This window comes from Neodiprion pinetum, chromosome 2, assembly GCF_021155775.2.
Source record: "Neodiprion pinetum isolate iyNeoPine1 chromosome 2, iyNeoPine1.2, whole genome shotgun sequence".
NCBI lineage: Eukaryota > Metazoa > Arthropoda > Insecta > Hymenoptera > Diprionidae > Neodiprion > Neodiprion pinetum.
Genome location: NC_060233.1, coordinates 8,357,871 through 8,373,249, shown reverse-complemented (window position 1 = coordinate 8,373,249; position 15,379 = coordinate 8,357,871). Strand labels below are relative to the sequence as shown.

Here is a 15,379-nt window from a genome sequence, read left to right as displayed (position 1 = left end):
ACGCTGAAGATGGGAAAAAAAATTTCTCCCACTTCAGAACGCAGGCAAAGTCATGTCGAGTCAAAATCGATCGCATCATAGCCTTGAATGACGCTACAGCCACGAATGCAATTTCACCGCATTATACATTCTGCACACGTATAATAAATCCGCAAGTACATAATATTCCAATTAGGAATAGCCTATTGAGGATTGAGTTGAGTTAGAAAAGCTTTTAACAGGCATAGAAACCACGTTATGAAGCAACTAAACCTTTTGTGTTTAAGAATAATGACTAATTCTACAACAAAGACTCGAGCATAAAGTTCAAATTTAAATGTTTCAGGTAATTGAACTACCTATAGTAAAATCGTATGCTTCTTGACCATCTTATTTTCACTGTCATACGAGAAATTTATTATCATTCGAAAGGATGGGTATCCAACAGTTCCATTTATTTCTAAAATCGTTTGTCAGAAATTTTAATCCGACGGTTGTAAAAGTTGTGTTTTCGAAATTGAAAGAAACAGCTGGGGTGCAAAATATGCGTGTATCTTCTATATTCGATTGTTTATTCGTATTATAGCATACGTATAATTACGTATAGTTTGCGTAATCGTGAACAGCAATTACTATTACATTTATAAGTACGAAGCGTATACGAAATTATAAATTAAATTGTGATCACGATCATAATCGAATTTTTATAGGATTATCTTAACTCTTGTATCTTTGACTTCACGTTTCTTATCATATAATAAATAGACATATATTAATATTTTTATAATCTGTAACTTTTATGCATAAAAATATATTAACTCTGCTTTCCCAATAAATAAATATACTATATATAATATTACGATAAGACTGATGTCAAATTTTTCTGGAATTCAAACAAAATACCCTTGCTTTTATTATTAAGAATAATTTCAATCTCAATGATCAAAGCGTTGATGCTAATTGCAAGTGATAAACATCGTGCGTTGCATACGCCTTTACGTAAACATTTACGGAATGAATATGGCCAATGAAGAAGATCAGTGTCGTATTACACGTAGACACCTTACAGAGCTTCGAGGACTGGAGCGAGTGAAATCACCAAGGACAAACCACGAGAAATAATACATTTTAATTAAAACACGAAACTCCATATATCAAATGATAAATCTCGAACCTGAATACTGAGCAATACTGAAGTTGAAAAAAAATTAATCAAAGTTGATTGTTACCAGCATAATTATGATATCTACATTGAAAGAGTCCAAAAACGACTATCGATTTTCAGATACAACGGATCGTCAGCGACTCTGGATAATTATTATTACCCTCTGCATGTGCGCATCACTAAAATTGCATACCTGATTGATTGATTCGGTACTTCCGTTGCTTCCATTATTTCTTGGTAGGTATCAAACGCTCAGATTATCCACGTGTCCGACAATCTTTACTGCAGTATTTCCGATAAATCGCCCGTCCATTTGCTTAAGTAAAACGTTGTCACTTTACGCCTTTATATAGGTATATTTACCCAGGCTGGAATTTATATATATATATTATAATACGCACAAGTGTATACGTATGTACACACACACATTTACGTGGTCATGAGTCAAGTAATACGTGTATCGCATAGCTTATTTGCAGTTGTAAAACTGCGCACGAAGATTTTGCAATTCATTCAAGAGCACTCTCACGCCTGGGAATATGTTACGCCCGTACGAGCAGTGTGAATAATAGAAATTGAAATATAAGAGTAACTATTAAACTATTTCCCAGGGCCCCGCCAGCCTACTAATTATTTATACGCAACTTTTCAAACTCGGTTAGATTATACGGTACAAAAATATACTCTGCAATAATTTCCGGGACAATAAATTGAGGGTAAAAAAAAAGGTGCGCTTCATACAATGTCATCGGGTTTCCGATCTGTCGGCCCTTTTTGCGTGAGGCGTGACCCGAATCGGCAAGTTTGTCCAGGGTGTGGCCATCAAAGTAAATTTAGCTCTGTTTTTTTTTTTTTTTCTCTTCCTTTTCTTTTCATATTTCGCACGAGTCTTCTGCACGAAGCGCGAAGACTTAATGACGTTCGGACCTGCCCGTTGTAAATTAGAGCATAAGGATGAATTGGTGGAGAGGTAAATATGTGACCATTGATGTTACACGATAGTCCAACCTTGACCTACAGATTCAATGACAACATTGATATTGAAGTCACTCGTTGCATGACCGTAAAAACTAATTGAACGATGTTTTTCGCGTGTTAAATATAAACCGCATAATTATATTGTATGTACGTATATACACTATAATACATACATGCAACCCCAGATACAACCTTGTAGCTGGCCATGAAAGATCATAATGTCTATCCTTTTTTTCACATTTATATTTATATACGTATTGACGTTGCCTTTTTTCTGCCTCATTAGTCCGACTTGATAAAAGCATTAAGAGTTTTCTAAGTATGAATCCTCGTAACTATAAGCATATATGTTTTTACTCGTCACTCATCACGTATATTTGCGATATTTTGCGCGGGCAAAGGCTGCTGGAGCCTTGGAAGGATACAATTAAGGTGATTAGCGCGTATGTGTTCGGCTCTGTTTTTCCCTTTTTTCTTGTCACGTAGTTATATGGAATAAAAGTCATGTTCCCATCATGATTAAGTACGTGTTTGATATTGTGAATTTTGGCAATGTCATCGTTTTACTGGGCAACCGTCCAAATCGGTTGGAAACTAACAAATTTTTCTTTAAATTTCAAATCATTTCTCTTTCAGAGGATAAACTTTTTCGTTTACAATGCTTGGGCTTTTTTAGTTTCTGCACTTGTAGTTGAATAAAAAATCTGAAAAAATTAAGGCTACTGTTTCAGAGTTGGGACAATTGTAGAAAATTTTTTTAACAAAATCATAAATGGTTAGGATCAGACTTTAGTGGTATAGTGGTGGGTGTAGGATAACGGATCATTGCACACAAATGCGGCACATTGATGGAATCTGACATAAACGCACGTCTTTTAAACATCGGAATAGTTGCAGCTGCTGAACCCACGCATGAAAATGATTACTCATACCCGAAAACAGACATTTGAGTACAATTTCTTATACCTAACAGCCTATGTAATATAGGTTCATGATAGTTACACCCAGATTTCTACATTTTTTCAATTTGTCATCACCTGCAATTAATTCTACAAAATTAAAACAAAACTCTCTTTGCCACGCGCCCTATAAATCTCCCTCGGAGAAAGTAAAATAACTGTGTCAAAGCTGTCAAATCAATATTTCTTATGATACTAAGTTATCCAAATTTTTTAACGTTTACTAATTATACTTGCGCATATACTCATCCATACTATTGGTTAATATATTAGGTATACTTTAATACATGACAGGTCAAATGTACATATTATGTAAATAAATTTCAGCACGTGATATTTGTATATCATTGTTGGGAAACATTGAGTGATTTTCGTCAGGTGATGCGGACGATAGTCGCTTCTGTGAGAAGAAACTATCGTTGTTGGGTTGTTTTTTGACAAGATTTACAAGTGAGATGACAATTTTACAAAATAAACAAAGCCCACGCGACTGTAATTGAATTTTCCAAAATCTTGTGCTTGATTTGATTGAAATATCATTTGGTTGTAAAAGCCCTGTCAATAAATGAATCCCGCACGAGAATCATCAACATCAATGTTATCATAAGATGATGTTCCGACTTATCCATACTGTTTGTCTATTTGCCACCGATAAACTGGAGAATCAGCGGGGACCGATTTACATGAAACTTGCGCCAAATTGTTCCTTAGATCTGCCCGAGTAACATAGGCTACATAAATTATGCAAAATGGATCCAATTAGTACCATATAATATACATAATAATAAGTATTACAGCGGTACAGGAAGAATAATGAAAGCAGAGTTTTTCCGTAGCACACAATCGTCGAAAAATGATAAATCAACAAGCGACGAAGACGAGGAGAATGGCAAATGCAGTGGATATAGCGATTCGAATTTGACCAGCAGCGGCAGTGATTATTGGAAGTTCCGGCGCAGTGCCGTTGGGGAAGTACTGATAACTCTTTTGCATAACGTTACTGGATATGATTCTGTAGTTAATCTCATTTCCGTTAACCTTATTGTTCAAAAAGTTCTGAAACCTGTTGGTGACCCACCAAAGTCGACCATTTTCATGAAAAGCGAAGGTATCGGGCCACTGGAGGAGCTGATGATTCCTGTACATTTTTCTCGGCCCACTAGCGAAGATCTGATTAGCCACGGTGTCCCACATTGCGATGGCGTCGTCGGCCAAAAGACCGTAGTAAAGAACCCCGGTGTTTGACATAACCATGCCGCTGGTCTGGGAAGTTTTTCTACCCACGTCAACCACGTACTTCTGGACATTTCGTACAGAGCTGTTTTGCAAGACCTTGACCGGAATGGCGTAGAGATGAATCGAAGAGACCGACGAGTAGTAAAGCGTCCTGTTTGGTTCCGGAGGCGAAAGAGCGATGCCGTCGATGTTGATGGGCTCCTTGACGGTGGTGTCTGACACCACAAACGTTATCGCGTCGGACTCGGCCTTCATGGAATTATGAGTGACCTTGTGAGCCTTGTTGTCCTTTAGAGAGTAAACTATGATCGCGGGTTCGGGTCCACTGTCTGATATATAGGCGTACCCGCCATCCTGGTGGTCGAGAACGATGTCGTTCAGGTTGGAAGAGTTGTGAGCAGCAATCTCTTGAGGGAATTCGATATTCCTCAACACCGCCCCTCCGTTCTCCAGGTCCAATATCACCAGACGTGGCGGACACTTTGTAGCCTGGTAATCGGCCATCGTCTCTGTCCGTCCAGTGTCCAGGACCCACATTCTACCCTGAGGGTCGATCTCCATGCTCTGCACTGATTGGAACGCGTTGCAATCGCCCGCCAACTGCATGTCCCAACTCGGATAAGCTTCCAGGTCCGGACCGGTGACGTTCTTGGCCTTCGTCGCAGACAATGGAATCCTCGCAAGGGTGACTGGAACTCCACTCTTCCGTCGGGGTATCGTCAGATAAATGTAATCCTTCCACAGCTTTATACCAGATATAACATTGTTTGCCGCTATATACGAGTTAGGAGAGTCTTTCACAACTTCATTGTCTGTCACCCGGTCACTGTACTTTATGACATTCCATTGGAAATTCACTTCCAACGGTGGATATTCTGTGACTACGATCGTCAGCAGACAAGCTAAGAACGTGAGCCTGATCATTTCAACTTTTGAAATGTAACGTCGCGAATGCAGGACAGAAATAAACTGTTTTTTTTTCTGTGTCTTCAGAATCGTAACGGTTCTAATCGAAGGTTATTTTCGGAAGGTCTGTAGAGGGCCGGGTTTTCCGTTCGCCGCGTTTCTCTCTTACGGAAATATGCAATACGTCGAACTGGTCAATACGATCGCCTCTCAGAACAACTTTATCAAGCCATTGCAGGCCTCACCGATTCGCACACTTTATGTTATAAGCCCAGTGGAGTACTATACGCGTGCAGGACACTATTTCCCCGAGCTTCTGAACCTCTCGTTTGAAACTTGGTCGCTTCTATAATTAACTTTGATTATATATACGTTCACGCGTTAGAATTCGTACCGTGCCAACTATTGCCTAATACAAGTCACCGGTATTCAACTTGATTGCAGATGTCGCAGGCCTGAAATCTGGAAGTGGAGGATCTGCTATGAGGTAAACGATGTCCGGCTTAAACGGCTTCCGCGGTTTAACTGGCGAAGACGCGGTACCGAAGCCTCCGTTCTCTGCAGCGCCCACGTTTCCGGTCATCCCCCACCGTTTCCTTCCTACACACCCAGTGCCGATCAATGATCGACCTTTTGGAACTGCACGTGTTTCAACGATATACGTTAACCAATCCATTATCATCAAAGTTCGACAGAATATCTAGGGTCAAATCATTGGCTTTATCTTGGGTTGATGTGTAAGCAAGCACATTGAAGGTACCTATAGACCAGCGTAAAAGCTTTCATTGCACCAAGTACAACCCAGCGTTTGAAGACTTTTAACGATGAGTATCTCTTGATTCCTTCCCAACGTTTTCTACTTTGTCCGGGGATTAAAGATTTGTGCCGTCAACTTTGAAATATAGGCCTACGTGAGAAACACTGGAGAGTCAAAAATGTTATGTTTGACAAAAAGTTCAAGCCTTATAGTAATCGATGCTTTTGATATTTAAATAATGGAAAAATTTGTCATCGATTGTTGTTTGTAACGGAATATGTACTCAAGATTTGAACTTTGCAAGGGTTGAGTTCGCCTTAAATCCGCAAGCTTTTATAAAAGAACTACCAATATGACGCTGTAAGTATTACGATGAGTAAGAACTTAAGAGACGATCCATCGGCTGGAGACCGCGCGTATTATTTGATTACTCGGGAGTCGAGGCGTGGACGCATCTGGCAATATTCATGTATTTATTGTTTTCTAAAGCACGATCGCGCCATGGCTAAGAGCCAAATAATTTATTTAAAAACCAGAAACTGTTTCAAGGTGAAAACCATAACCCGTTGCTCACGTATCTATAGATATGATGGCAAAAACTTGATGGGTTGGATTTATTCTAAGAGATATTCATTTCAGAATGTAAAAAACACAAACGGTTCGGTGAAAAATCTTTGCTTTTTTACTGAGATAGAACCGCGCACAGTGACTGCACTATTCGTTTGTGGTACTTGTTTTGTCATTCTAATGTTAACAAAATCCGTTTAATAGTTCGTCTCGAATCCGGTATACAATATTACTGTACACTGAGCTATGTAGTTGAAAATTGGTCAAGTATATCCCAAAAAATAAATTTAGGGGGCACAAAGTCGTACTTTGAAGTTCAACTAACGATCTTGTAGAAGAAATACGCTATTTTCTTTAAAAATTTCTGTCATATTTAGGTCCAAGTTGTTTGGTTTTGGTAACGTTTTCAGAAAAATCTGATATTTGATATTACACACCTACGTCCGTTTTTTCAAATACTTGCAAACGATTTTTTAGGCGACAGTTTGCTTTTAACGTGGTTTTAGAGTTTTTTTCCAAGTTTGACGTTTTTGGGGAAAAAATCATGTATACCTATAGGGCATTCCGTTTACGAACGGTCGTATCTACCAAACAATAATTACGTCAGCCTTAAGCAGAAAATAGGTAATTATGTACAACACGAGTTTACACAGCGTTCATGGAAATACCAGTATAACGATCCCACAAATTGGATTCGACAGATGAATAAATACAACGCAGAAATTTGATATCCATTATCACCGTACACTAAGGAGGAGTGCCAATTACAGCCTGAAAGCTCGAAACTCTCTCGCGGAGATGAGATGTAGACCAAACGTGTCGTAAAACAGTCGACTTTGATTGCGCTAAAATTGGGTTGAATCGATTTACGACTAAACTGCCGTTTCCCGCGCTTTTCTGCGTATACACCCAGTACGTGTATAATTGGTGCGGCAATTTTACACACATTGTTGTGGCTCTTTCCGGGTGCATTATGCATCCAATTGGAAACGAATAGGCCAATGTATACGTTTCAACTACTTACTATTTACGCCCCTGGGCCAAATTTCTAATTTCTAATCATGTTTGGTATGTCATTTCACGCCTATCAGTCAATCATAACAGGGGAAAATCACAATGATTGGCACATATAATTCACTGCAGTTTTCACACTCGGAAAATTCTACATGCGCTTTACTATTACCACGCAGCTTTAAGATTTAATCTCTGCGTCTTGATTATCAGGGTGTGAATTTGAGCGTCCGAAAATAGTTAACAAACATCTCGAGCTTGATGATGCGGAAGTTCAAGTTCGTGCAAGAATAACTTCCAACTGTCCCAGCGATGGATGCCAAACTGTCTTGTTCGTGCGTAATTATACGGGCAAACGAAATCGAAGAGCCGAAACCCGAAAGTGGAAATTCACGACCCGTGGTTCCGGTGGCAAATGAATATCGCTTTGCTACGCGCGTCCCGCATTCTGCTCCTACACTCTCCACCCATTGCATCGTTACATCATCATCGAAGAACGAGTGTCGAAGGTGTGCGCACATCCCATTCCTATCCCATTGGTCGTCGGATACGATTTACTGGTCATGGATTTTTATGAAAAACGACCCGGCCGTTGTTACGACTCGGGCACGAATTTATACAAATTACAGTACACGTAGGCACGAAATGCCAATAATTCCCCTTGCAGAGGAATTTTTCCTTTTACTCAATTTTATATTCTCGTTACTGTAATTGCCGTACTTTACGGTGGCAAAATTTTCGTCAGCGTTATTTTTACGCGTATTATAACTTAGCGGAACAGCGTTTGTCCGCAACAGTCTATAATTAGTCAAAGAGATAACCTCTAGCACGTAGATTGCTCGAGTTTCGGGAAAGAATAAAAACTGTAACAATGCGAGAATGCCAGCTTGATGCAGGAGTAAGAAAAAAACGATCTATAAGCACATGATCTATCTGCTTTACTTTTTTCAGACTTGAAAAACTCTAATCATCTATACATATATAATATTCATGGTAATCAAACCCAATAACAATTCGCAATGATTACGCCAATGATTAACCTTTTTTAAATCTGAAAAAATCTGGCCATTAATATATTAATAACTATAAACTGTCACGGCGAGACAAGTTTCCGTTGACGATGAGTTGTAATTTTGCGTAAAAATAACAGTGACGAAAATCTTTTGAAAAATTATTTTAAATTGATTCGAGTTTCTGCACATTTAAATTATTTACAGTACGTGAATCGATTTAAAGAAATCTCGAAAACACGGAAAGAAGCTCGCGAGCACGACGGCAATGAACCTGCACATGTTAATTGCAAGTAATGATGCTTACGTCTCAACGTAAACGTTGAAGTAATGAGAATGGCCGATGAAGCTCATTGCAAGTGTGGTCAGTAGACTCTTTATAGAATTCCGAGAGCTGGAGCGACGAAAATTATCTAACAAGAATTAATCACGGGCAATATTATTCTTTAATTAAAAAATCAAACTTCAGATTCTATAACGAATATCATATGGTTGAATAATTAATATATCGGGGAAAAAAAACGTTCAAACAAAGGTATAATTGGTGATTGTTTAATTGTAATATCTACATCAGAAGGTCTAAGTATAAATTAAAAAATTTCGCAAACGACCATTGATTTTCAGGTACAACGGATCACCAGTGACTGTGGATGATTATTATTACCCTCTGCACGTGCGAATCACTAAAATTGCATACCTGACCGATTCATACACTACTTACTGTTAGTAGGTATAAAATGTTCAGATTGTCCTCGTGTCCGACAATGTATGCTGCAGCATGTTCGATGAAGTCACCTGTCGATTTGCGTATATGGTAACGCCTTGTCACTTCACGCTTATACAATATTTGATATGCTGCAGCGTACGCACAAGTACGTTGGAAATTAATCTTCATACGCATCATTTGCGTGTTGCGTGGCCACGAGTCAAGTAGCACGCGTATCGAACGTACAGCTTCTGTTTAATATAAGGTACGTATGTCGTATAGTCGGTGTACGTGTGTGGAGCCGAGTTGCGTACGGTTGTAAAATACTGGCAGAGGTCTTGAATGAATTATTCAAGAGCACATTCATCATTCCTGAGAAATTTAATACCCGCACAAGCTGTGCAAATCATAACAAAGAAAATAAAAGAGTCACTAGTCAACTTCGTCCCAGGTGATTACGAAAATTTTTTGACTCACTTTTCGATTAACGTCTAATCCCATGCATCTGACCAAGCTAATTCCGATGAGTTATTACTCGTTGAATCTAATCCGAGGTGTGTTTCACCGAAGCATTTGAGGTTTCGATATCATTCGAAACCATTTCGTAATCTTCGAAATCACGTTGAAATCAATAATATTAAAATAAAATTCTAGATTAATAATCGTAAATTTAATCATTGGTAGTTATGGGAACTAATTTAGGATTACAGGCATCTCTTTTTGAACTTGAATATCTCTCGTAACCGTTCTATAAGATGTAAATAATCACTAAATACTCAATGACGGTGTCAATTTTTGTTCCGGTGAAACAGGCCTTGATCTAATCGTAAATCGAAGCAATTATTTGAGTGTAGATATAACATGAAAGGTGTGAAAATTTACATTTTACTCGTGTATTGCACACCAAGGGTGAAAGCGTAATGAAGTTAGACCTGTTAGTTGTAAATTAGACCGTAAGGATGAATTGGTGAACGAGTAACGACGTTGAAATATTGGTTACATCATATATAGACCAACCTTGACCCAACGGTTTCAACAATAAAACTGAATCAAGTGTCTCCTTGGCCATAACAAAGAATGAAATAATGTTTTTCATGGATCGAATAAATCGCATAATTACATAACACGCACAATTCCAGATTCAAGAACGTTACGGCTGGCCATGAAACATTACGCGGTCACTTTTTCACACACCTATCCACGCTTTGAGGGAATCAAGGCTATTATCAGCGAGTCGATGTTCCTAACTACGAACAAATAATATACCTATATATTCGTTTATCACATACATTTGTGTAAATTTATGTAGGCTTAAGTAGATGTGTTGGAAGAATATATAATTGGGTGATTAGCGCGTGCGAATTGTGCGTTAGTTTCGTTTTTTTTCATTTTCTTTTTCATGTGATTGACTACAATAAATACGTTTCCAATATAATCGTTTGATTTCTCAAATGCTAGCAATATCGTCGTGATTTGTGGTGCGCGGATGATTTTCTATTTCCTTCTTCGTATAATTTAAATATATACAGCTTTTCTGTGTTAACATATGTATCGTAAGCTTATTCTTATATAATTATATTGACAAGGTGCTAAGTTGGGACGAAACGTTCTCTTTTCGCCAGTCGTTTGAAAAACTTGTGCCAAAAAGAAAAAAATAGAACTCGGGAGATTGTCGTTTGGGTCTAATTTTAAAAGGTCACCGTCGAAATTCGACATTGTTCTATTTAAACAGCATGGGAAAGACACCGGTTTTTTTTTTTATTATTATAACGTACTGAAATCAGCCGCATTTAACGATACGACGTTGATAATGGAAGCATTTTGTGGAGAAATTTTCGAAATGAGCTTTTAAAATTGGGTTCAAGAGACATCCTATAGAGAGGATGTTTGGCCGTATACAACAAGTTTTCCAATCGAACTACCCTACATATTTAAGATAAGATACATGTATATGTGACAGACTTTTTCTTATACTTTTACTAAAATATTATAGTATAATATTATTCGTTTTTCCTGCGAACTATTATGCTACGTAGCGTGGTTACATAAAGCAACAGGTAGTTATAACGAGGTTTCCGCACATGGTAGCATACGTGTACAACTAGCAGGTTATCCTAAATATATGTGGAAACAAATGGAGTAATACGTGAGCGCAGCATATCGACGGAATGTAACATAGATGCACGCTCTGATAGATTGGAATTGGTCGTGACAGCTGAATCCGCATCCAATCGGTAACTAATACTGGAAAACTGACTTTTAGGTAAAGCACTTACATGACAGTTTCACAACACAATTTTCGATACCGATAACTTGTATAAAATACTACAATTATAACTGCAGGTCGCAGCTAGAGAGTGCGAGTGAACGACTATCGGGCTTCGTCATATCGGAAAAGAACTCTAAATTATAATATTTCCAACTCCATGTCATCCCAATTTGATCAACTAGGAGCTGTCAAAATACTTTGTGACGGTGTACCAATTATTGGTACAAAGTCGGGCAAATCGTAAGTGAGACGATACTGGATTCGTGCTTTTTAATACCCGTTTATATTTGCGAACGAGCATATTGTAAGTATAATTTTCTGACGTAGGTTCATCGGTGTCGTATAATTTTAGTATACTAGGTATAATTAATGTATAACATGTACAATATATATAATATAACATACATATACGTAATACGATATTATAGTTGAGTAGGAATATTAACGTCCGCAGTGTTTTTTCGTCGCACGGAATTGTTTAACGGAAAAAATTAACACGCTAGAAAGACGAGAAGGATGGTAAATACGGTGGACATCGCGATTCGAATTTGACCAGCAGCGGCAGTGATAACTGGAAGTTCCGGAGCCGTGTTGTTGGGTAAGTACTGATAACTCCTCTGCATAGCGTTACTGGATATGATTCTGTAGTTATACTGAGTTACATCGACCTTATTGTTCAAAAAGTTCTGAAGACTGTTGACGACGCACCAAAGTCGAGCCTTTTCGTCGAAACCAAAAGTGTCGGGCCACTGGGTGAGAAGATGATCCCTGGAGATGGTTCTCCGTCCGGTAGCGAAGGGCTGACTTGTCGAAGTGTTCCACATTGCGATGGCGTCGTCGGCCAAAAGACCGTAGTAAAGAACACCGGTGTTTGACATGACCATACCGTCGCTCTGTGAAATTTTGTTGCCCAGATCTACGACGTAATTTTGAACGTCGATTATCGAGCTGTTTTGCAAGACCTCGACGGGAATGGAGTAGAGATTGAACGAAGACAGCGGCGAGTAGTAAAGCGTCCTGTTTGGTCCCGGGGGCGAAAGAGCGATGCCGTCGACGTTGACGGACTGGATGACGTTTGTGCCTGCGACCACAAACCTCACCGCATCGGGTTGGGCCTTCATGGTCTCGTGGGTGACCTTCCGAGCCTTGTCGTCCTTCAGGGAGTAAACTATGATCGCGGGTTCGAGTCCGCTGTCCGATATGTAGGCGTAGCCGCCGTTCTGATGGTCGAGAACGATGTCGTTTAAGTAGGAAGAGTTGTGGCGAGCGACATCGTCGGGGAATTTGAATTCCTTCAAAACCGCACCTCCGTTATCCAGGTCCAATATAACCAGACGTGGCGGACACTTGGCAGTCGGATGTTCGCCCATCGTCTCGGTTCGTCCCGTGTCCAGGACCCACATTCTACCCTGAGGGTCGATCTCCATGCTCTGCACTGATTGGAACGCGTTGCAATCGCCCGGCAACTGCATGTCCCAGCTCGGATAAGCGTCCAGCTTCGGCTTGGTGATGTTCAAGCCTCTCTCGTCCTTCACCGGAGTTGACGGTGTCCTTGCAAGGGTGACTGGAACCCCGCTCTTCCACCGAGGTATCGTCAGGTACATGTTATCCTTCCACAACTTAATACCAGCGATTGGATTGTTCTCCGGTATGTAGTGGTAACGAGCGTCCTTTTCGGAGTATTCTGGCGGCCAGTTGTAACTTATGGTCTTCCATTGGAAGATCACTGAGAACGGCGCGTGTGCGACGACAAACGTCGTCGTTAGACAAGCGAGCAACGCGAGCCTGAGCATTTTATCTTTCGAAATGCAGGATCGACTCAAGTTGTCTTTTCTTATTCTTCTGAACAGATTTACACTATACACGATCAATGCACGTTACAGAATAATTTTACCAAGACACCGCAGGCCTAACCGACCTCTTCACTCCGTATTATAACTCGAGTCGATATGTAAACCCGCACAGGACACTTGTTTCTTGCCCTTCTCGAACCTCTCGATCTTGTAACTTGGTCCTTTCTACGGTTAAATTCAATTCTGATTATCTATAACCTCGCACGGGAAAACTCGTACCGTGTCTCAACTATTATCTAATGCATATCACCGGCACTGAGTTTGATTGCAGATGTAGGACGACCAAAATCTGCAGGTGAAGGGATAGCTGCGAGCTAAGCGATGTCCGGCGCAAGTGGCTTCCGCGGTTCAACTGAGAAAGACCCGGTACCGAGACCTCCGTTCTCTGCAACATCGTTTCTCACATGTCCCCCCACCGTTTTCTTTCTCATACGCAGTTGCAATCGAGGGTTAGCTTTGGGAACCGAACATGTTACAAGGCATAGGTATACCTCCACGTATACATTACTGCCTGATTCGACAAAATATCCGTGACAAAATTATTGACTTCATCTTGAGGTGAGGTGTAAGCAATCATATACGAGGTACCTGAACCATAAAACCATTCATTGCACGAAGTACGTCTTTCGGCATTAATGTCTTCAATCTCGATAATTGCCCAGTTAATTTGTGACCCTGTCGCTATCAAGTGATTGGAGGTGAAATTGTATAAAAGTGAAGGTCATTTAAGATGACTTTTTTGCTGACAAGTAGTGACGATTTGAAATTGCCTTAGATTATTTACAGCCGGTTTTGAGTCGATTGATAGTTCACTTTGTGTTGCTTGGTAAACGAAGAGCGCTACATGCATCAGATGACAAACCTCTGGGCAAAAGAACTGACAATTAAACGTTGTGAGCATTGGAATGAGTAAGTTCTGGAGGTCGGAAACCACGCGTATTGTTTAATTACTTAGGAGTCGAGGGGCGTGCACATCTGACGATACTCAAGTATTTATCATGTTCATTTTTCTCACGCGCGATCGCGTCATGTTTACATGCCAAATATAAATTAATTAAAAAGTAGAAGCTACTTCCAGGTAAAATCTGTCATCCACACATTTCGTATCCGTATGAAATAAAAGTAAAAAATTTAAATACGCAGATTAATTTGAATAATAATTTGTTTTGGCTCGAGAGAATGAAACGACGCAAAACCACAACGACGGTGGACAAAAAATAGCTCATCATGTACGAAGCAAGTTGCACAGCCTTCGTAAAGATACCAGTTGCGACAGCGTAAATCAGATTCAAAATCCGCACCGCACAAACTCAAAGTAAATTGTTTCTCTGTACGAAGGTGCCTCGATTTCAGATAAAAATTCCAACATTCACTTGTGACTGTCGAGATGAGTAACGGCCCCCGGAATGAAATAGTAGTCCATAGCTGTGCTAAAACTGGGTTGAATTGCTAGTTTATGAACCCCGACCTGCAGTTTCCCAAGCTTATCCTCGCACGCTCGGCCTTTTAATTGTTTCGATAATTTCACACGCACTGTCGCAGCTCTCTCCGAGCACATTATTCATTCGCGTCGAAGCGAACGAGCCACCGTATACGGTCCAACTGTTTACTATTCACGTCCCTGGGCCAAATTTCTAATTTCTAATCATGTTTGGTATGCCATTTCACGTCTATCAGTCAATCATAACAGGGGAAAATCACAATGATTGGCACATATAATTCACCGCAGTTTTCACACTCGGAAAATTCTACATGCGCTTTACTATCACCACGCAGCTTTAGGATTTAATCTCTGCGTCTTGATTATCAGGGTGTGAATTTGAGCGTCCGAAAATAGTTAACAAACATCTCGAGCTTGATGATGCGGAAGTTCAAGTTCGTGCAAGAATAACTTCCATCTGTCCCAGCGATGGATGCCAAACTGTCTTGTTCGTGCGTAATTATACGGGCAAACGAAATCGAAGAGCCGAAACCCGAAAGTGG

The 15,379-nt window shown here is 39.9% G+C and overlaps 2 protein-coding genes across 2 annotated transcripts; both read right to left on the bottom strand.

The window, feature by feature from the left end:
- Positions 1–1,089: 1,089 nt before the first annotated feature.
- LOC124211682 (dopaminechrome tautomerase-like) lies at positions 1,090–8,432 on the bottom strand. Its single transcript, XM_046611003.2, has one exon. The coding sequence runs from the start codon at positions 5,239–5,241 to the stop codon at positions 3,943–3,945; it is 1,299 nt and encodes a 432-aa protein (XP_046466959.1). The 5' UTR covers positions 5,242–8,432; the 3' UTR covers positions 1,090–3,942.
- A 674-nt stretch (positions 8,433–9,106) lies between these two features.
- On the bottom strand, positions 9,107–13,764 carry LOC124211681 (protein yellow-like). Its single transcript, XM_046611002.1, has one exon. It carries the CDS (start codon positions 13,334–13,336, stop codon positions 12,035–12,037), a length of 1,302 nt encoding a protein of 433 aa, XP_046466958.1. The 5' UTR covers positions 13,337–13,764; the 3' UTR covers positions 9,107–12,034.
- Positions 13,765–15,379: the final 1,615 nt, after the last annotated feature.

Excerpts from the sequence above, each read along its gene's own strand:
- LOC124211681 (XM_046611002.1), bottom strand. The coding sequence starts at position 13,336 with ATGCTCAGGCTCGCGTTGCTCGCTTGTCTAACGACGACGTTTGTCGTC.
- LOC124211682 (XM_046611003.2), bottom strand. The coding sequence starts at position 5,241 with ATGATCAGGCTCACGTTCTTAGCTTGTCTGCTGACGATCGTAGTCACA.